The sequence below is a fragment of the Hakea prostrata genome, chromosome 3 (genome assembly GCF_041222555.1).
Source record: "Hakea prostrata isolate BN-2017 chromosome 3, UWA_Hpros_2, whole genome shotgun sequence".
Lineage (NCBI taxonomy): Eukaryota > Viridiplantae > Streptophyta > Magnoliopsida > Proteales > Proteaceae > Hakea > Hakea prostrata.
Genome location: NC_142602.1, coordinates 13,567,782 through 13,589,786, shown reverse-complemented (window position 1 = coordinate 13,589,786; position 22,005 = coordinate 13,567,782). Strand labels below are relative to the sequence as shown.

The 22,005-nt window shown below is 41.7% G+C and overlaps 3 protein-coding genes across 4 annotated transcripts; 1 reads left to right on the top strand and 2 right to left on the bottom strand.

Moving 5' to 3' along the window:
• The first annotated feature begins 24 nt into the window (after positions 1–24).
• Positions 25–12,430, top strand: LOC149020940 (uncharacterized). Of its 2 annotated transcripts, none has more exons than XM_089149180.1 (4): positions 25–458; positions 1,255–1,699; positions 1,827–1,942; positions 11,661–12,430. In XM_089149180.1, the coding sequence occupies exons 1-4, from the start codon at positions 161–163 to the stop codon at positions 12,080–12,082; spliced, it is 1,281 nt and encodes a 426-aa protein (XP_089005306.1). In that variant the 5' UTR covers positions 25–160; the 3' UTR covers positions 12,083–12,430. The 2 variants fall into 2 exon arrangements, with proteins under 2 accessions (XP_089005306.1, XP_089005307.1); XM_089149181.1 differs by having other exon boundaries at positions 369–458; positions 1,259–1,699.
• Positions 12,418–14,672, bottom strand: GULLO3 (D-arabinono-1,4-lactone oxidase family protein). The gene is made up of 3 exons (XM_089149179.1): positions 13,848–14,672; positions 13,430–13,685; positions 12,418–13,339 (listed from the first exon to the last, which is right to left on the bottom strand). The coding sequence occupies exons 1-3, from the start codon at positions 14,538–14,540 to the stop codon at positions 12,522–12,524; spliced, it is 1,767 nt and encodes a 588-aa protein (XP_089005305.1). The 5' UTR covers positions 14,541–14,672; the 3' UTR covers positions 12,418–12,521.
• A 923-nt stretch (positions 14,673–15,595) lies between these two features.
• LOC149020938 (ARM repeat superfamily protein) lies at positions 15,596–17,311 on the bottom strand. Its single transcript, XM_089147015.1, has one exon. It carries the CDS (start codon positions 17,033–17,035, stop codon positions 15,941–15,943), a length of 1,095 nt encoding a protein of 364 aa, XP_089003141.1. The 5' UTR covers positions 17,036–17,311; the 3' UTR covers positions 15,596–15,940.
• Between the last annotated feature and the right edge of the window lie 4,694 nt (positions 17,312–22,005).

The window sequence follows — 22,005 nt, the reverse complement described above, 5'->3', positions numbered from 1 at the left end:
AACATTGTCCTTTCCTTGTTGAAGGAATCCAGTTTCAGTGTGTCGAATTTGGGAAACTCGTGTTTCACTGTAGAAGTATAAGAAAGAGCCTTCCTTTAATTCGTCTTGGCTATCGCTGAGCTCTTCAACTCCTTTCAACTTCGCTTTTTGGAGAAAAATCATGTTCGAGAGAGTGTTATCTATGCGCAGAGGAGGTCAAATTAGCGAAGAAGCAGACGAAGATGACGAACCCAAAACCAGAAAGAACATCTCGTTTTCCGTGAGGGTGACGAATCTGATGAGCAAGATTGGGTTCTTTCGGCTACTTATTATTCTCTTGGCCATCCTTTTCTTCGTTTCTATCGTATCGCATTCTCGCCGCGTTGTCTACGTCTCTTCTTACGAACGCTTTTCTCGGATGAACATTTTTGGCATTGATGAGCCAGAATCTGACTTTGGATTTCTAGGCGTTCCCTGGTGTAAGTACTTCTCCCTCTGATCTATTTTATTGTCGACGCCCGTCCCTGCTGCATTATTCTAAAGCATTGGGACACTCATGCTGATTCCATGTTAGGGATTCTTTTGTAGTCAGATCAGAGTGTGTAAGAGCTCCCTATTTTTTTTTTTCCTCTTGCCGATCTCGCAGCTCCCTCCCTTCGTCCTCCCTAGACGAAATATCAATTTAAGGCCTAAGAGTTAATGTTGTTATTTTCCCTCTTATAATTGAAGTAAATATGATTACTCTCAGAAAGCATTCGAGGGTCAAGGGTGTTTATTGAAAATTTAATCCGGTCTATGTTTCGGGAATGGTACAAACCGAGCAATTGAAATTTCTGCTTTTTCATATGGTTGAGTTTTGGGTTTCATTGCTTCACCTCTTCTTGTGTTTGTTTGTTTTCTTCATCCTTTTGATTCCTTTAACTCCTGCTGCAGGACTGTCTCACTCCCTCGGTTGGTAGTTGTTAGGGGAGGGAGTGCCTTTGCAAGCGCTTATTTTTTCTTTACCCTTTAGAAAACTAAAAGCATTCAGTATTGCACAGGGGTTGGGGTCCCTTATCCCTGTTGGACTTACAATTGGGTGAACTTTTTCACTCTTCCATAGACTTCTTAGAGGATTTTCTGTGTGGTTCTTGGCGGATGGTAATTTATTTATTTTATTGAAGTCAAATTCTGAAATCAACTCGAGTTGAATCATATGAAAAATGCGTGTTTTGAGTAGCGAATAGTTGAACTCTGACACAGTTGTGCCTATTTTTTTCTTATCCTTGCCAAAAGGCAGATCGAAACGTGGGCAGACGGTTGAATGGACATCAAAGGATCTGCTAAAGGGATTGGAAGAATTCGTACCTATTTATGAAACCAGGCCAATCAAAAACAACATGCATGGAATGGGTTTTGACCACAGTTTTGGTCTTTGGTTCATAACTCGCTGGTTGAAACCTGATCTAATGATTGAGAGTGGTGCTTTCAAGGGGCATTCCACTTGGGTTCTGCGCCAAGCAATGCCAGACAGACCAATTGTGTCGTTGACACCTCGTCACCCTGAGAAATACCTGAAAAAAGGACCTGCCTATGTTGATGCAAATTGCACTTACTTTGCTGGCAAGGACTTTGTAGATTTTGGAAGTGTTGACTGGGGAAGTGTGATGAAGAAACATGGAATTACTAATGTCAACCAGGTTCTCATCTTCTTTGATGACCATCAAAATGAGCTTAAAAGGTGAATGTTTAAAACTGAGTCCTTCTTGTCTTCATGCAAGACTCTCATGCATTTCTACCAAGTATTCCTTTTCATTTTGCTCCATCAGAAAGTGTGACAGGTAGACTCTTTCTACATTGACTTGTAGACTGAAGCAAGCTTTGAAAGCTGGGTTTCGACATCTCGTCTTTGAAGACAACTATGATACAGGAACTGGTGATCATTATTCTTTGAGGCAGATTTGTGATCAGTTCTATATAAGAGGTATGCATATTCTCATCTTTCACTAAGATGCATTTTCACTGCAAATGGTGGCTTTTAACAGCATAAGCACAATAGTAAGGTCATCTTATGAGTTTGAAATGATAAAAGTGATATAGATGAGAAGGATAGTTTCTATTTGTTGATTATTATTAATGCTATTTGTTTGGTATTTTTGTTATTAAGGGAACTCAACTACCCAAATTTGGTGAACAAGTGGAGTGTTTCAACAACAACCAATAAGGCTTTGCCAACTAAATGGGGTAGGCTACATGGATTCTTGGCTTCCAATGAGTTCTATTTGAGGCCATACTAGATATAAAGCTTGAGTGATGCATGTCCTTTTTCACCACTTCTTATTAGGTTATCTTAGGTCTGTCCCTAGCTCTTTTACTTCCTTCAATCCGGATTAAATTGCTTATCCATACAAGGGCATTTGAAGGCCTCTAGTGAACGTGGTCATGCCACCTTAATTGACTTTCTCATAACTTATTGTTTATTAAGGCTACTCCAAAATCAATTAACTCTAATATGAACATTCCTTATCTTATCATTCCTAGTTTTGTCACTCATCCGTCTTAGCATCCTATATTTGTTATACTGAATTATTTATATGATGCTTCTTAACAGCCCAACACTCTGCATTATACATCATAGTTGGTCGTACAACAATCTTATAGAATCTTCCTTTGAGCTTTAAAGGAATACATCGATCACACAAGACCGCAAATGCACCAATCCACTTCATCCATCCTATTTTATTTCTTTGGGAAACATCATCCTCTATATCACCTTTATAATTTATAATTGAACCAATGTACTTGAAATAATTGCTTTGTGGAATCTCCTTCTCATCAAGTTTCACCAACTCATCATCCGTCGGATAACAACCAAAGTTATACACTAGATATTCCATTTTTGTTCTACTTAGTTTAATGTCTTTTGATTCCAAAAGTTTCTCTCCATGATTCTAACTTGTTATTGATTCCCACTTGTGTTTCATCAATCAAACAATTTCATTAGCAAATAGCATACACCAAGAAACCTCATCTTGAATGTCTTTGGTTGAATCATCTATTATAAGTGCAAATAAATATGGGCTTAAAGTTGATCCTTAATGTAGCCAAACTTATAATCAAGAATTCGCCTCATTGTCCCCTCACTTCTCACTAAACCATCATATATATATTTCACTATGTTTACGCATTTACCTATAGTATTTCTTTTCTCTAGTATTGCTAAATTAACACTCAAGAGACTTTATCGTAAGTATTTTATGGATTAATAAAGACCCAATGAAGATCTTTCATACACCCGCTATACCTTTCCATAAGTCTCCTAATAAATAAAATAGCTTCCCCATTGTAGATTTTCATGGCATGAAACCATATGGATTCTCCATAATAGTATTTTCTTGTCCCAAATGGGCGTCAGTTACTCTCTCTCATAATATCATAGTATGAGTCATCAATTTTATGCCTCTGTAGTTATTACAGCCTCGGAATATCTCTTTTATTTTTGTAAATAAATCTAAGTGTTTGCTTTGCAAGTTTTCTTAAAGTTTGTCTTACATTAAGAGTAGACAATAATTAAAGGGTAACATGGGAATTTAGAAACACAATCTCTTTCTTTACTTCGTGATGGCACGATTGATACTTGCATTCCTCCGTAATTCATTCAACTTTATTAAACCGACTAGCCCCATCCCCAATGTGTCATGTGCCTTCTTTATAGTTTACTTGTAAGAGATTTGTACTTTAACTAGTTACTAAGGGAGTTACATGCTACGATGTTTGCCACTCCTGTCATAGATGTTCTCACAACCAAGTCAAAAATATCAATTCCTTGCTCATCTTCCAAGGGTTGTAGCTTTTCTCTTGGGTGGACTATGGGAATCTAATGGGGGACAGAATATAGTAGAAAGAAGGATAAAGAAGATAGGGGGAAGAAGGGAAATCTTAGAAGAATTAGTCTTGAAGAAGAGGAAGAGAGCAAAGAACACTCATAAGAAAAGAAAAAAGAAGAAGAAGAAAAGAGGAGAGAGGGGGGGGGGGCTGCAAACGCACAAAGCTCAAGCTTCAATTCATTTTTTCTATTCCATCCTCAATAAGCTGATTACAAGTGTTTAAATAACAAAACAAACATACTCGATACGAAAACAACTATAATAGGACTCTTGGTAATTTAAAACTAACAAAAGACTGATCCTACAAGGACTCTTAGGAATTTAAAACTAACTAAAACTTATCCTAGATATCCTACCCAAATAAAAACCTTGATTACATGATTATCCCAATAATAAATAACAAAATTCTAAATTATCTCTAGAACTCCCACAATAACAGTTCCTATTTTATCTCCTTGCAAGCTGGAGTTTGGGCCCACCAAATTTGAATCTATTTCCATGCAAGCTGGACTTGGGGCACACCAAATATGAAATTATCATCTGAGTTACTGTTCACGTTACTGTAGCATGAACAGTAATTTCTGGTTGTGCTGCATCAGAATCACTATAACTTTTCAGAGAGGTACCCAATGCTCATCAGATTGTCCTAATTCATTTAGTGGACTGACATTTCAAAGCAAAAAGATTTGCAGGTTGTAGCTTTTTTCTTGGGTGGACTATGGGAATCACTATAACTTTTCAAGGAGGTACCCAATGCTCATCAGATTGTCCTACTAATTCATTTAGTGGACTGACATTTCAAAGCAAAAAGATTTGCAGGTTTAAGGTGGCGTACATAGCCTTTAAAGTTTTGGGCATGATTTTAGGATATATATTTTTTGGGATGAATGAATAAATAATTAAATAAAAGGAAAAAAAAACCGAACTACAAGAAAGATCCAAATGGGAAGGATCAGAGAGGAGGATGGAATTGGGAGTTGAGCCCCCAGGAAACAACAATGAGCCTATTCCTTGGCAAATCAACAATTGGGGGATGGGGAATAGCAATAATCCTGAGAGGATACATCAAAGTAAATAGCATTCCAAATAGAGTCAATACAGTGGGATTTGGAAGTCCAAGCGCCGAGATTACGCTCCCACCACAGATGGTGGACTATGGCACCAAAGACAAGCCTACCAATCCGGTCACAAATAAAGGTACCTAAAAAGTTATTCAATATCCAAGACTAGTCGTGAACAAACTCGAAATGAGTGACGGCAACGGGGCCAAATGTAGTTAAGGGCTTTTCTCCAAAGAGAACTAGAGAAAGGGCAAGTAAAGAAAAAATGCTCAGTACCATTCCAACAAAGGATGTAATTGGGGTTCACAAGGTTGTGGCGGGTGGTAAGCCTGAGAGGAAAGAGCTAAGTTTAGGGCTCTCCAAAGGGTAAGGGAGTGACTGGGAATATGACCTTTGAACCAAATCAAGGGGGCCAAGAGGGGGAGCGAAACAGGTTCCAAGCAAAAGATGTGGTGAAGGATTTGGTAGTGGAAGGGAGCCAAATAACTATATCATGGGGGAGGGATCCAGGAACCATTAGAGATAAAAGCCGAGAGATGGGTAGATTTGGGAATGTGGGTTTCATAAACAGTAGGGGGAAGAGGATAAGGAGAATGCCCATCGGATGCCACAAATCTAGCCAAAAGGAAGTGGAGGAACCAGAAAAAATATGGGTGGTAATGGCAAGGAGAGTGCGGGGTCTAAGGAGAAGAAGCTTCCTCCAGATCCAGGAAGGATTAGGAGGGATAAGGACAGTCCAAAAAGAGTCAAATTTGAGAAGGTAAAAGTGGACCCAATTGACCCAAATGGAGTCATGTTTAGAGACAATTTTCCAGATGAGCTTGAGTAAAGCAACGGAATTGACTTCTTGGATCCGATGAATTCCTAGGCCCCCTCAGATTTAGGCCGACAGATGTTGGACCAACTGATAAATCGGAGGAATCGCGTGGATTCTTGGCCCTTCCAAAGAAAGGCACATAAGGGATTCCATTATCAACGAGATAGACTTGGGAATCAGGAAAATGCCACACCAATAAAGGTAGGAGGATTGGATTATAGACCGAATGAGATCCACCCCACCAACGAAGGAGAGAACCTTGCTTTTCCAAAGTTGGAGACTCTTACGGATGTGATCTAGTATGGGGGAACAATGATGGCGAGAGAGCCTACCAGGGATAAAAGGAAGACCAAGGTAAACAACAGGAAAGGAGCCAAGCTTGAATCTAGAGAGATTCAAGAGATTAAAGCACAGAGGCTCAAACACCCCAGAAAGGAAAAGAGTAGATTTGTCAAGGTTGGCCTTAAGGCCAGAGATGGGCTCGAAGAAGGAGAGGGCAAAGATAATGGAGGAGATAGAGCTATGATTAGCTTTGGAGAAGTTCATGAGATCATCAGCGAAGGCAAGATGGGTGAGATTGAGGGATTTACATTTAGGAATGGGAGAAATCAGGAGCTGATTCGTCTTGGATTGGAGGAGATGGAGAGAAACTCCAAAGCTAGAGAGAAGAGAGAGGGGAGAGGGGACACCCTTGATGAATACTAACACTGGAGGGGAAGATACAGACCTCGATCCAATGGATAAAGGAAGGAGGGAACCTCATGGCAGAAAGGACATCACTAATAAAATCCCAACGGATAGAGTTGAAAGCTATGTGGAGATCAACTTTGAGGAGGGCTGCAGGGGAGTGAGAAGATCTTTCAAACCCCTTGACAATCTCTACACAAAGAAGAATATTATCCACAATACTCCGACCCGAGATGAAAGCAGTTTGGTTGCACTAACCAGGTATGGTATGACCTTTTTGAGCTAGTTCGCTAGGATTTTGGAGATGAACTTGTAGAGGAGGTTACAAAGGAAGATGGGTCAGAAATCGGAAAGGGAGGAAGCTCCAGCCTTTTTGGGAATGAGACAAAGGAAAGTTTGGTTGATAGAAAAGAGTTGGGAAGGATTGAGAAAGAAACTGCAGACAACGCGAACAAGATCATTCTCAATAAGATCCTAAGCACAAGAGAAGAAGCTCATACTAAATCCATTTGGGCCGAGAGCACGGTTGGATTTGTGGGAGTGAATGGCCTGAAGGATCTCATCATGGGAAGGAATAGAGAAGAGAGGGGGGGGGGGAAGGGATTGGGGGTTAACAAATTTATTGATGAGATCAGGAGGGAGAGGGGGCTGAAGCGGGAGGGAAGAGGGAGAGAGAAGATTAGAGAAGTAAGAAACAACTTCAGCTTTGATTCCCGAGGGGTCAGAGATCCAAGAGCCATTACTAGAGAGGAGAACAAGAATGGAGTTGTGATTATGGCGAGCTTTAAGGGAACAATGAAAGAAAGCAGTATTGGAGTCCCCAAGCTGGAGCCATTTGATTTTGGCTTTTTGGCGGAGGAAATTTTCTTCGAGAGAGACAGCTCAAAGGAAAGGTCCCTTTCATTTTCAGCGAACAAAGGGTTGAGGGGATCATTTTGGAGGAGGACTTGGGTTCTTAGGAGATTAAAGCGGCTTTCGGAGACCCTCAAGGAAATATTCCCAAAAGTGGAAGAGTTCCAAAGACGGAGAGCCTCCTTAGTGTTCTTAAGCCGGCGAGCAAACGCTATGAGAGGGAGAGAGTGGCAATGGACAGGTTTCTCCCAAGCTTCTTTGACAGTGGAGAGGAAGGAATGATTAGTCCACATATCAAAGAACTTGAAAAGCTTAAGGCCAAAGGAAGAAGGGGGGGAAGATGGATTAGGTGGGGGGAGTGATCAAAGAGGCTAGCAAGGAGAAAGAGGCATGGGAGACCGGAAAGGTAGAGAGCCAATAGTGGTTGACGAGGAAACGGTCAATTTCGAGGCAATTCTAGCCTCACCTATACGACGGTTGTGCCAAGAGAGAAAGTGGCCCAACCAACGAAAATCAGTGAGACTAGAGTCATCGAGATAGGAATTGAAATCCTCGACCGCAACCGGATTAGGGGAGCATCCACCCACTCTCTCGTGGGAATAGCGAACAATATTAAAATTCCCTCCCCCCCCCCCCCCCAACACCTCAGAGATGGCCCTTGCAAGAGGAGGAGATAGAGCGAAGGGAGTCCCACAGAGGGGCACTCTCAAAGGCCCTATTGAAACCATAGACTATGGTGAGGAAAAAAGAGGAAGAGGCATTGGAAGGGGAGATAGAGAGGTGCATGAATTGGGGAGAAGAATCAATGAGAGAGATGTTGAGAGAAGAAGGATCCCAAAGAACCCAGATTCGGCCATTTGGGCAATGGGAATAATTGGAGAGGAAAGACCAATAGGGGGCTAAAAACCGGGCAATCCATTGGGAAGTTTTAGATTGGACATGAGTCTCAAGAGGGCACAAGGGAGCAGAGCCAAAGGTGCCCCGAGCAAAGATTAGGCCTATTTCCAAACAATAAATTTAGACATAAATATAAAGGGGGGGCAAACTAGCAACTAAAGTTGGGGTCAAATGAGGCATTTTGGTTGGGTGGGCAGGGAGAAGTAGTCTCACACAAGGGGGAGTCCCAAGGGGATGGGGTTTCAAAGATGTTTCGGTCAATGGAAGAGACCGAATTGGGGGTTGAAGGTTCAGTGGAGGGAGGTGAAGGTTGGTTTGTGGGTGGTGGGTTAACATGGTGATGAGTCAAGGAATTATACCCAGGTTGGGCCAGGTGGTTTAAGGCTTCAGGTGGGCTAGAGACTTTATTACTGGAATGGACCAAAGACAAAATGGATGGTTTGCCGTTAGGAGAAGTGGGTTGAGTTTTGGAGCTCTTGGACCAAGTGGGCCAAGACCTAATGTTAGCCAAAGGCCCATGAGAAGGGGAAATAACTTTCACGATGGGCTTGGGCCCAGGGAGGGACGGCGGTAACTTACAAAGGAGACGGGTAGTTGGCGATGTGTGGTGGTATTAATGGTGGGCCCTAGCTGGAGGAGAGAGTGGGTGGATAAAAGAGGGTTAAAAGGTAACGTGAGAAGGAGGGTTTGAGGTTATCAGAAGAGGGTTAGGGAGCTTGCAGGGTTCTCTGGGCGGTAAGGCTTTTGGGGTTTCGACACTTAGACTATCACCATTTGGGAAAGAAAGTGACATGTATTCAGTGGGATGAGTACCAAATACCTCTAAGGACCAGTCAGAAGCTCTGATGGCAGCAGCATCAGCAGCATCGAAGGTAGGGGCAGAAATCTCTGGAACTTCAACTTCTTCATCAGCAGAGTAGCAGACTAGGTCTGCAGGCTTCACTGAGAGGTCACCGTCAGTAGAGTTGACGAAGTTCGAGTCAGGAATCAGAGGAGCAAGAGCGGAAGCAGCTTTATTTCTTTGTCTTCTTCTACGGTACATGTTGGCTACCGGAGTTGCAGTTCCAGCAACCTTCAGCGGGATCAAAGTGGCGGAAGTTACGGTAGTGGATGGAGCAGAAATTGGGATTTTCTCCAGCACATCGATAGTACAGTCTTGAGGGAGCACCGGCAGAAATTCTGGTGTCATCAGAGAGCAATGAACTAGCAGAGGCTGTGGGTTTTGCTTGTTGGAGAGAAGCAAAAGAACAGCCATTTTAGTCATGACTGAATGAGGAACAGAGTTCACAGCAAGAAGGTATCCAATCGTAAGCGATAACTTGGTTGTACTTGAGACCGATATCATTTGTGATGGTGATACAAGAAGGGAGATCCTTAGAGGCAGAGAAGTCCACACAAATCCTCGCATAGGAGAGGTGAATCATGTTTAGCGTTTTAGCATCAGTACAGAGAGGTTTGCCGAGAGCTGATCCAATTCGACTCAGACAGTTGGAGTTCCAAAATTCATGCGGGAGACCTGGCAAGTTGATCCACAGGGGAAGGGAACTGAAGTCGACCCTGCAGAGAGGAAGCAAGGGGGTCCAGGGTTTGAGGAATAAAGGGGATTGTCCCACTAACCAAGGAGACCCTTCAAAAGCACGAGAACGGCAGTCAGGAGAGGCAAAATTGAACAGGAAAAATACCTGAATCAATAAGGTGGATATCCAGAACACCTTGAGGTTTCCATTGTTTGGTGAGAGATGTTTTTAGGATGCCAAAGGGGGGAGGAGTGCCTAGGAATTGGCCGAGGATTGCAAAGGTCCATTGACGAATTCCACCAACAGTAGAGTCAGAAGGGCAGTGAGCAGATAGGATGGGGCCGTCGGAGATGGGTGGAATGAAGGTGAGTTCAAGGTCAAAAGTGTTTGAATGATGGTGAGTAAAGAGTGAATTCCATGGTTTATTAGGGGAAGGGGAGGTAGGATGGCCGGAGGGAGAGGGGGGGGCATAAGGTGTCTTCAGCAGAGGGGTTGCCGGAGGGATCAGGGGAGGCCATGGGAGGTTACTGGAGGTAGGATCTTACATGGGAGGCTTCCGGAGGTGTTTTAGGATATTAGTTTCCCCTTTTTCCTGGATCATTATGTTTCCTGTTTTATCTAGGTTTGTTTTACCTTCTGACCCGATGATCTTATATAAGGGTTGTTTTGGATAAAATATAATCGTCTCAAAGTTTATAACCTACTTGCTTTGTTTGTTCTTTGTCCTTCTTGACTTAGGGTTTTATTTAGCTTGAGGATTAGAAGTTCATGAATTGCTACGACGAGATTGAGCCCCTCATATTCCTACCTTGGATGATCTCAATCTGTGAATTATATGCATCCATACTTTCTAAATAGATGTATTGAGTGCATACATTCTTCTGTCTATTTTAAGTTATCCACTTAAATCTACTTAGATGCTGAAAAGGACCTATTTAAGGATGAATTCTCCCTGGAGTCTAGCTATTACATAAAATAGGACTGCTTAGTAACTATATGCTTACAAGACATTCAAATATTTTTTTTCATTTAAATGTTTGAATATTATAAGAGCAGAACCTCTAGAAATTTCTCAACTGTGTCTTGCAATACCTCCAGTTTTCAATTCCATAGCCGATGTCATTACCTTTATGCAAGTGAAAGATGTTTATGTAGAATAATGCAGTACCCAGTGAGTTCCAGTACAGGATGCTTGACAAGACTAAGGGTTCACATGGAGATGTTGTACTGGTTGACTTCTGCAGATCTTTGGCTTGCAATTTCATAAATCTCCTACTAGTTCACCAAGTTATTATCCATTTTCTACGGAGAGGATCTAAAAGCCTTCACTTTTAATTTTAAAGGTGGTTTGCCTGTTTATCGTAGTTCCTGAAGAATGTAAGGCTCCCAATTGCTTAGTTAAATTAAAGATCTCTGCCAATAATTTCTGCGGAAGAGCATGTTATGATCCTGGCATTTAGAACCTTCAAAATGCAGACAGAGATGACCAAAATTAGATCTAATAAATGCATTTTGCTACCCAAAACATTGATCTGACTATTAGTGATACGGAGTCTTGGTGATCTTGCTTTCTGACCATACTAGCGAGATTTCTTCTCTGTAGTGTCCATATTGACTTGAATAAATAATACAGAAAATCTTTGTATTGGATTTTTCAAATGCATCATTTTTGTGAGCATTGGGTGCAAGCTTATTGTGGGTAATGGATGTGGGATTTGACTTGGAAACCATGGTATGCCTTAAATAACATACGTATCAAATGAATTCTTTTGAGTCATGTATCTCAATTTGTGTTGGGATCACCACAGCAGTAAGTGAGAGTTTTAATTCTACAACCAGGGATAAATACCCTGCAAGGATGTGTTTCAATTCAATTCTTGTGGTCAACTGTAATGGTTATAGTCATAAGTTGTGTCTAATTGCCTATACAAATGCAATTTTGGTTATTGTTTCTTCAATTTATAGTTGCTTATTCATTTTCAAGGAGGTGGGCATTGCTGCTTTAGAGATAGTGACGAGGCCAGGATAAGGATGAGACAGAAGATGTATTGGGAGAAGGCAGTAAGCATAGAAGAACTGTGTGGGCCAGGGGATGCCTGGTGGGGCGTAGGAGGGGAGATGCGAGATGATTTCAACCACAGCAACAAGGCAATTTCCCATGCCGAACATTTTAAAAACAGCAGGTTTGTGGAATCGGTGCTAGACGTCTATTGGGAGCTTCCGCCAGTGGCAGGTCCTTCCCTTACTCATCAAACAAGATATGATCCTAGCCGTGCACCCAGTCCTATTGTTGAAGATGGAAGGTTTGGCTTGTTTCAGCGGCTTGGTCTATCTAGGCTTGACACTTCTGTATTCAATGGATACACTCAAATGGTATATCTTCAAGTATCTGAATCTGTGCGTTAGATCTGCCAAGAATAGATCGTAGATGCTTCATGGTTGCTTTGTTCATGGAAGCTCATTGTGCGTGAGTTCCATGCCTTGCATATTCAGAGTTCAGAAACTGTACAAAATTCTAAATATTTTTTTTATTTTTATTTTTAACATGGGTTTAGATTTTCAGAATCTAATGTTAGGATTATATCAACATTTGATGCACGGAACACATCAAAAATTTGTTGTTTTTTTTCTTTTCTGTGTAGAAACAACAAAAATTTTGTTGAGCCTGCATCTGTTTGAAGTTCAAGCACACTCCAGTGATTCAAGATGTCTATTTCTGAAATTAAAGCCTCCAGTTCTTGGAATTTGGTAATTCTGATTGAATATTTTTCATTAGAAAAAATTACATGACTGAGAGTTCCTTGAAAAGTTCTATAACAAAGACATCAAACTCTGCTGGAATATTTTAGGCAATGGAGGATGGAGAATACCTACATACCCGAGCTTCTGTGTAAACTAGGCCTGATTTGCAGAAATACCCCTTTCCTGGGTTACAGTGTTTGTCTTCTGAGCATGCACATTGACCCTCTAAGGCGCATCCTTCACCTTTTGCTGGTTCTTTACCAAAGAGTATCTCATCTGACCATTCACTAGAAAATATGTTTTGAGGGTCGAACAGCTTTTTAGCTGCAAGGAACCTGTTGAAGTTGGGATACTTTTGTCTTACTCCTATGAATGCAAGATTTCTGTTCTTGGCCCAGTGTGGTCTAGCTCCATACTTGAAGAATGCCATCTGCTCTATCTCTTCCCAGATATCTTGGTTCAGCCTTGGTGCAGAAGCCTCATCAGCTCGATAGTAGTTGAAATCAACAACGACAGAATCCTCAGCTTGACCTAGATATGCCCCAGATGCTTTTATGAAGCGTATCAGAAATCCATTGTAGATATCCAAACCACAGAAATTTTCTGATTTCAGGTCTCTTAATTTCTTTACGTCGAGAATGAAATCTGCAAAACGTGAAGAATCGAAGATTGCTGTCGTCTCATAGAAGAAGAGCCCTTTGATTCTAGGATCCCAAGGACATGAACTCAGGGTGTCACTCACTGGTGAGTAAAGACAGGAACCAGAAGTCTGCATTTTACCCTGATAGCCAACAACTGGGTAGCCTGTGAAGATTTGCTTATTATTTTTCAGTCCATTGGCTATGAGTTTCTTGTATCCAACAAATGAAGCTGCCAATGTGCATTTCCCGTCGACGTTTTTAGCAGTTTCAAATGCTTTCTCTGTATAGCCACAAGGTGAGGTTGAAATAGTTAGTGTTTCTTGAGACCTACTTTATAATCATCACATTTGAAAACTTAATGAAGAAATACCTGCAGCACGAACTGTTTTAGAGACCAAAACAGGGTTGGGCTGGAATCCCACAAAGTCATATACTCCGTCTCCAGTACTGTTTAATGGAACTCGATCATCGTACCTATACACAGCTGTGTGCCTTGAAGCATACCAGGTGATATCTGCAAATTCGTGCCTCCGGGCATGGTCCATGAATTCATCCTCAAAATGAGCATCGTCTGCAAAATTGAAGGTGATACTTCTCTTGAACCTTGGTTCTATAGAGAGCTTTACCTGTATATCCATTCAAAGTGTAACGAATTAAGGATTGGGTTATCTATGGAAGTGTAGACATGATTCATAGAGGCCTTGTGGATTCAAACTTATTTGTTTGCAGTATTTGTAGAGCTTCCTTGTATCTTAATTAGAAGAGAGATTAATATGAACAGCACTGACCTTAGAGATGACTCCTAAGGTTCCCAATGAAACTATTGCTGCATTGAACAGTGGGTCTCGAGCATCGAGCGTGACAACTTTAGCATAACCCTGTGACTGGGTAGCAGGAATTACAAGACGAATTGCAAGGACATGATCATGAACAGAGCCTCCTTTCCCCCACCATGAACTTCCATGTGAACCTGTACTAATCATTCCTGCCACACTAGCTCCTTCCCAATATGGAGATGACACTAAACTGAAACCAGCTTCTTCTACCTTATCAATTAGATGCCGTAATGAGACTCCTGCATCGGCCGTGACACTGAGATCTGTGGCATCAACGAGGATGCTGGAATTATACATTTCTGTGCCTATTAAGATTGCATTAACACTTCCTGGGCAAGCCAGTTTAGGGATGGTATGTGAACCACTCACTACTTTGAGCTTGAGTTTATTGTGGTTGGCATTGGCAACAAGGGATAAAAGCTCTTCCTCTGTTGTTGGGTAAGTGATGATACTTGGAACCCAGCAATCCTTACGGTCACCCCACATGCCATAGCAATTGCTAAGGAAGCAACCTGTGGCATTACATTGAGTTGGGCTTGGTGGTGGCATAGCGTGGCTGCTATTTGATGACCACATGAGCCACATGAGGAGGAGGAGAAGGCCATGGACTGAGAGGATGAGGTGGTGATGTCTTGTTCCTCCCATGATGAAGGCCTGGTACTCTGGTAGGTGTTTCTCTCTCTTTCTGTGTCTTTTGTTCTTGGGAGGAAGAAGGAAGTTAGTTTGTTGACTCGGTTGTTGCGCACAAGATAAGACTTCCACGTTATGTGAGACTTCCTTCGCTTACACCTCAAGTTACATGAGGCGATCTGATCTATATATGAATCGAAAGAAAGATTTTATGTAATTTTCATGATTTTTATTTGGGTAAACATGTAATTTACAAGGTCTCCGCGTACTCAAAATGAATTGTAGATAAATACAGAGCTTCCAACTTCAGGACAACTTCAGGATTGTTTAGTTGTTAAAGGAAACGTTTTATACTGTGAGGTCAAGCACTCAACTGTTAGGGGTCAGGACAAAATCTTGTCTCGTCTTATACTTAAATAATGTGTGATAACTACCCATCAACTTATCTAATAATTGAATGAGTCTGAAATTATCCAATTCAACCACCAAAGAGGGATATGTTGTGAGGTCAAGCACTCAATTTTGGGGTCAAGACAAAATCTCGCCTTATATTTAAATTATATGTGATAACTATCCATGAACTTATCCGATAATTGAATGAAACAGACATTATCCGATTCAACCACCACAGAGGGATATGTTTTTAAAAAAAACCTTCTACAAATTGGGGCACCCCATTAATGGCTTGACGTTGTAAATTATCCGATCCCACCAAATAAAAGGGATGTGCTTTTTAGCATAAATCTTCTGTAGATTGGGGTACTTCATTAATGGCTTAACCCTGTGGGAATATTGGGAAGGGGATAGAGACCATAATGAATGAATTTGAAAAACTACCAGATAAAAGGATTCATAATTTGCCATGTGGCAGTCATTCAAAGCGGCGGTGCCAGATTGGAGCTCTACATGGCATGCACAACACCATGTAGCCTACAGTTTATATTAAAACTTGTAGTTTTAAAACAAAATTTCGACTATTTCGACTATTTGTTTTGCACTTAAATTTTACCCAAAAAACAAATCACTTAAACAAAATAAAACAAGTGATTGAGATTTGATTTTGTCTCGATGATAAGTTTCTATTGCAGCTACTTTGAATGCTGGAGAGTATTTGAATCCAACTAGCCTGAGCTATGCAAAAGTTGCAAGAAAGAAGAAAAGAAGAAGAAGAAAGCATTGTTTCCAATCTTCAATATCTAGGATCTACAGAATTGACTGCAGAAATTAGTCGCATGAAAAAGAAAGCGTTTCCGTGAAATACGAAGCGTCACCGAACGCGGCGTCGTGACGAGATGCACGTTCACGAGTGTGTTACAAACTGAAGAAGGAATATTTAAAACATTAAAACGGCTCTCCACGTTGTATGTATCGCGGGAGGATGAAAGTCGAGGAGGAATTGCTGCATCGCCGTCCATCTACTGTCCTTCCTCGGTGAAATCGAGCCGTCCATTGTCATTATTATCATGAAGCTGAAGTAACTTAAGGAGCTGGGACCCCTTCCTCCTCCCTCTGGCGCTACACTTTTCCTGCAATGCCACCACCACCGCTCGCCGCACTTCCTCCGACTGCGCCACCGCTGCTCCCTCGTTGCCACTTCCACCACCACCACCAAATATGACGGCCAGAAGGCTAATGGCACACTCCTTCCCTCTTCCAGCCGCCTTTCCGACCATCTCCACCAGCATTGGAACGGCCAAGGCGTGTGTCCTCACTTCCGCAGCACCCTCCGGCAGCGTGCACAGCAAGTCCAGCGCCGCCAGTGCTCTCTCCGCTGCACTCCCTTCCAGCCCCGTCACTGTCTCCACCACCTCCGCCACTGCCCCCGCCTCCACCGCCACGCGTCGGTTCCCCTCCGCCAGGCACAATGCCAACAACACCTTCGTCGCGGACTTCGCTTCTGCAGGGTCTTTCAGAAAACCCACCACACCGTTCATCACCGCAGCCGGGCAGGCCCGCTCTCCGCCTCCCTCCACAGCCGGCTTCGCAACAAGAGAGTATTCCAGCAGGTGCAGAGCAGAGAGTCGGTCGGCGTCGGAGCCGGTGCTAAACTGGAGCTCCGCTACGTGAAATAGCTCCACAAGGTTGTTAGATAGCAAAGGCAGCTGAGGAGGAGGAGGAGGAGGAGGTGGTAGGTCAGAGGAAGTGGACTCCCGAGGAAGTTGGGAATGGAACCCAAATTGCGAATTGGGTTTGTGGTGAATGACAGGGGTTTCTGGTAAAGGAAATCGCCACTGTGTGAAGCTCTGTGAAGCGGACGACGAAGACGACGATGACTCAGATTCATGATGCCGCCGTGTTGGTAAATTGTTAGTTCCCAACACCAGCGGCAGCGGAGGAAGAGGAGGAGGAGGAGGAGGAGGAGGAGAAGGAGAAGGAGGTGCTGGTGCTGGGGGTAGGGTGTGGGTATTAGGGGTGGTGGGGCTAAGTACGGATTGAGTGCAGTATCGGAAGAAACCGCAGGAGAAGAGTGGTCTGGGAGGGGTTTTAAGCTTTGGATGCTCTGTTTTCATGCTGACCTGAGAGGAAGCGCGAAATTGTGTCCAGAATTACAGCTTCACTGCCTTAGCTTATCCAAATTATTACTGAACCCCAGAAGCCAGAGAACTCTCTTCTCTGTGACAAGGGTGACCGCAACTCGCAGCAGAGGAGGAGAAAGAAAGAGAAAAGAGAGAGGGAGAGAGAAAATAACTGTGGGTTTAGACTTGTACCTGCAATGTGTAAGAGCAGTAATGGTGGTGCCATGTGAGGTCTATCAGTGATGGTCTGAAACGTGTCTGAACACTAATGAGCTGTGCACCTACCTGCTGCTCATTGAAAGTTTACGTTCGTCGGTAGATTCAATACATGGATTTTGCTGGGTGCTGCATAATTACTGCATAACACCCACGGCAAAGAAACACAGTAAAGATTGAGATTTCGGATTTTGCTTGGGAGCAGTGCCCCCAAGCAGTGAACGGTTAGATTAAATGAATTTTTGAATTTTTGAATAGTTGAATCTTGATCGTTGAATATTCCTATATGCAAAATTCATTCACTTAAAAGTGAATCTACTGCTTGTTTTACAGGTTAACCCAAACATATGAAATGAACCGAACCGAATCGATTTTCCTTTTCTACCAAAAAAAAATTCGATTTTCCTTTTCATTCCAATCTCTTTCCCCTTTGGTAAGTACCATTGTGGATGGCGTGACCTCCTTGGCATCCTCCAACAAAGGTATCACCGAGTTCTTCAGTCAACAAGCTGAGCATCGCTTCAGCACTTTCATCAATATCTGAATCACCACCCTTACTCTTCTCCTCCCAAACCACACAATCAAATTTCCCCTTTCCCCTCTTCCTCCTCCTAAAAGCATTGTTCTCCTTGAGAAAGCAGGACACTCTATAGCATTCCTGCTCAAGATCATAAAGGGGCAACTAGCAATAATGCTCGAAACCAATTAAAATCAGCCTTCTAGAAGCTGACCACTGAATCAGGGAAGCATGCCTAAACCCATAAAAAAAAATCTAGGATACACAGGTAACCCATGGTTGGATAACACACAGCTAGTACAATGAGAAGATGGTGAATCGAAGTTCTCAGTTCACTAAAAATGGATTTGAACATCTGGTTGAGCTTCACTATTGATTCTTGAGAAGACGATGCTAATGTAATCTAGCAGATAAAAGAAAACCAGATTGCACCTGCCCAGATTGGATTTCGCAAGTTTGATTGTCGGAGCTGGAACATGACAAATGAGAACTCAGTTTTCCCCTTTGTGCATTATTCTTGAGTCGCCCTATTTGAACCAAGTAGCTACTCTGATAAAATACAGTCTAATTGTGTAAAGCATGACAGTTCTCTTTTAATTTTAAGCCAAACATAGACCATAGAAGTCCTTTGAAGAACCCATCACACCAACGTTCCGTGGCTGCTGTAGAGTCAAGTTCAGTTCTACCATCTCCTCTATAAATTGGTTAATGTCGCGTTTAACCAGTTTGGCGTCATGTTGAACCACTTTGGTGTCTCGCCAAACTTCAACCAGCATCTCCCAGCAGAACCTCTGAATAGTTTCATCCAAATTGAGGATCTTGGTGGAGTAATGAAGCCTCTGAACGATGTTCAAAGACGTGACCTCGTCGCACTTTAGGACAAGATCTCTTCCCCTCTGCAACTTCTTGATCACGTGCTCCAGCCCTTCTCGTTTACGATCGTTTAACTCTAAATCCAATAGCCTCCCTTCTTCAAAAATAGGAACCACATGTTCCAGAGTACTTTGGAGTTGTTCAAGATCTTTTCTGAAATTGATAGCCTTATTCTTAGTTTTTAATACCATAGACAGCAGTTCTCCAGCTACTGCACCAGCCAATGCACCCACCATTATTCCCTCTGCCATCTTCTGTATGTTTCTCTCACTATCAAAGACTCTTGTGAATCCTAATCCCAAACTCAGGAATCCTTACAATGGTAACATCATCGGCAACGCCGGAGGGTGCCAAGGAAGTCACGTGTGGTTACCCAAGGGGAAAGAGATTGGAATGAAAATAAAACCAATTCGGTTCGGTTCATATGTTTGAGTTAACCTGTAAAACTACCCATAAATTCACTTAAGTGGATGAATTTTGCATGTGGGAATATTTAACGATTGAGATTCAATTATTCAAAAATTCTTTTAATCTAACCGTTTGCTGCTTGGAGCAGTGCCGCATAGACACTGCTCCCAAGCAAAATCCAAGATTTCAATCCAAATTTTGATCTCAATTGTCCATAAACAAAAATGGTATTTTTTAAGAAGTGACAATTGAGATTTCAATCTCGACCATTTTTCGACATTAATTGGGCAACACTAAAGTAAGCCCCAATACCATAACTAAGGCACAAGGGTGTTAATAGCTTGGTTTCTGTTGATAATCTGAGTTTTTCTATTGCGGTCAGTAAGTGGGATCTAAATTAGTGAGTAGGATAAATTACACGGCACCCTTTAGTTTAAATTCAAATATTCTAATTTACATCCGTTTTAAGTTTGAAATTCTACCCCAAGTGACGAAAGTAGCTCTCAGTCAATTTTCCTTCTTCCTGCATCTCGCCAGTAGCCCCACCACCACCACCACCCCTCCTATTGAAACTCTTATTGGAAAGCTGTAAGTTACAAGGATGGGTGTTTCCTCTTCTGTTTGGCTTCTCAATTGTTTCTTCTACACTTGCCTGATCTGAATATTGTGAGTGGATTGAGACCTCCAGATTGACTGTCTGCGAATTTGAACTAAAGCTACCTTTTCTTGCCGGATTCTCAAACCAATCACTGCTATCTCTGTTCCATCACGCAAATTCCCCTGTCAAGAGATATGCACATTCAATTATTCAAAAAATTTAAGCACCAACATCTCACTTGGGATTATTAACAAATACCTTATAGGCAGGTGCGAATCCACCCTCCCCAAGCTTGTTACTAGAATGGAAATCTTTGGTTGCAGCAGCAAGACTTTGTAGAGAGAATTGGATCTGCTCCTCTGATGCGATGTCATCTTCTATCTGTGTATCTGCTAATCGCCAAAGCCAGAAACATTAAGAAAATAATTAAAGAGAGATAAGAGGAATATAAAGAGGGGTTTGTGTTGATTACCTTTCTTAGAGAGGGATTTGAAGAATTTGATTAGATACTGTAAGTTTTCTTAATGGTTGATCTGTTTGAGGATAAGAAGAGACCCATAAACCGTACATCTCTATGACTTATAACCGACGGCATCGTAAATACTCAAATAAAATTTGCAGGTGGTGCTGCGGAAGAGGAAAGAAGCTAAAGAATAGATACTTGGGGTAACTTGTTACGATGTTACAAGGAAAGGAAGAATAACATGAAGGATTTTTATCCATAGATTTATAACATGTGCTCGAACATAGTAACATCACATGAAATGGTTGGAATCCATTTATAAGTCATATCAACATTTTAAATGATGTGACTTATAAATAGATCTCAACTTTTTTATGTAATGTTGGGACACATGTCACATATCTACAAGGAAATGGACCTGAAATGGACAAGATAATGGGCCGTAACATGAATGAGGCTACATTGTTAGTTAAAGTGCAACACAAGAACGTTGTTAACCTTTAGGGATATTGTGTTTGGGTGCTGACAGTCTATCAAAATCTCGGTCGATCTCGATCGTTCACGGCACAATGTTGCTCATTAATTGTGCAACACTGAAGTCGAGCTCCTACGAATACGTCTTAAATGAGAGCAAATTACGGGGATTCTTCTAGGGAGCAAATGACGGGGATTCTTTCATCTTTACACAGCATCAGGGTATATTAGACATTCTACAATCCAAACTTAACTCTCAAAAGACTTAGCCATTAAAAAAGGTAACTTGAAAATTTGAATTTAACCAAGGCAACCCTGTGTAATTTGTCCCCACTAAAAGGAACAGTTACTAATTTGGAGCCCACTTAAGGGGGTGCCATTGAAAAAACTCTAATGACTGTTGTTTGATTTTGGTTCCATATTAGGGATGTTTCTAGAGAATCAACCACAACCCTAATTGTCACTCCATCTCAAGCTTATGAGGCTAGGGTTGCTTCCAAGAGTTCCACCACTGTTAGAAGTCCCACAGCTAATCAAACACCAGTTTATACATTCAAGGCTTCCAAGAGTTTCACCTTTACTAGAAGTCCACAGCTGATCAAACACTAGCTACTACATTCAAGAAGAACTCTACAATTAGTACTCACAAAGACTCTAATTAACCAAAAGAAGAATTTGATACTGATTGATACAAAATCCTAATCAATATTTTATGTAATTTAAAACACATATCTTCATGTAAACCAAAACACTGTAACTCAAGAGTTCTAAAACCACAACTACAAGAGTTCTAGAACACGGATGAAAAAGGACTCTAGTTCTATATAAAGCCATGTACACAACACTTTGTAAATTGATGTGAATACTATACTTGTTCTCTCTCTCTCTCTCTCCTCAACGTCTCTCTCTCTTCTTCTCTCTTTCTCTCTTCAACTATCATTATTTAACACAGATCCAGTGTATGTGTAATTGCTGTCACTTGACGCAGACACATACATGAACCCTAGTTTGCTTATTCAAAACCAAACCTATCCAGAAACCAGAAACAAGAATCCACTAGAGCCTGAGCCCATATGTGGGCTGGGCTAAAGCCCAGATTCTCTGTGCAACACAATTGAGTTTTAGGCTTTTAGCTTCACAATGGGCTAAATCTTGGTGGGGAGGTGATAAAAGGAATTGTTGAAAATTGTTTAACCAGTCCAGAGTCACCAGAATCCAAGTTAAACCTAAATTGTAAAATCCCACCTCGAAGTGGCTCAGACCTCACTAGGTGTAGATATTATATTCTAAATTCATAATTTCATATTAGAAAAACCCATCAGCTGATCTCAGATTCTCACTTTGACACCACAAAAAACTAATCTAACTTGTTTCATGACAACATACAACAGTATCTACTTTTCACTGAAACTTCA

Excerpts from the sequence above, each read along its gene's own strand:
- LOC149020940 (XM_089149180.1), top strand. The coding sequence starts at position 161 with ATGTTCGAGAGAGTGTTATCTATGCGCAGAGGAGGTCAAATTAGCGAA. Across the intron at positions 459-1,254 it reads ATTTCTAGGCGTTCCCTGGT|GCAGATCGAAACGTGGGCAG; the intron begins GTAAGTACTTCT and ends CCTTGCCAAAAG. Across the intron at positions 1,700-1,826 it reads CATCAAAATGAGCTTAAAAG|ACTGAAGCAAGCTTTGAAAG; the intron begins GTGAATGTTTAA and ends ATTGACTTGTAG.
- GULLO3 (XM_089149179.1), bottom strand. The coding sequence starts at position 14,540 with ATGGGAGGAACAAGACATCACCACCTCATCCTCTCAGTCCATGGCCTT. Across the intron at positions 13,686-13,847 it reads CCTTAGGAGTCATCTCTAAG|GTAAAGCTCTCTATAGAACC; the intron begins GTCAGTGCTGTT and ends ATGGATATACAG. Across the intron at positions 13,340-13,429 it reads TAAAACAGTTCGTGCTGCAG|AGAAAGCATTTGAAACTGCT; the intron begins GTATTTCTTCAT and ends GTGGCTATACAG.
- LOC149020938 (XM_089147015.1), bottom strand. The coding sequence starts at position 17,035 with ATGAAAACAGAGCATCCAAAGCTTAAAACCCCTCCCAGACCACTCTTC.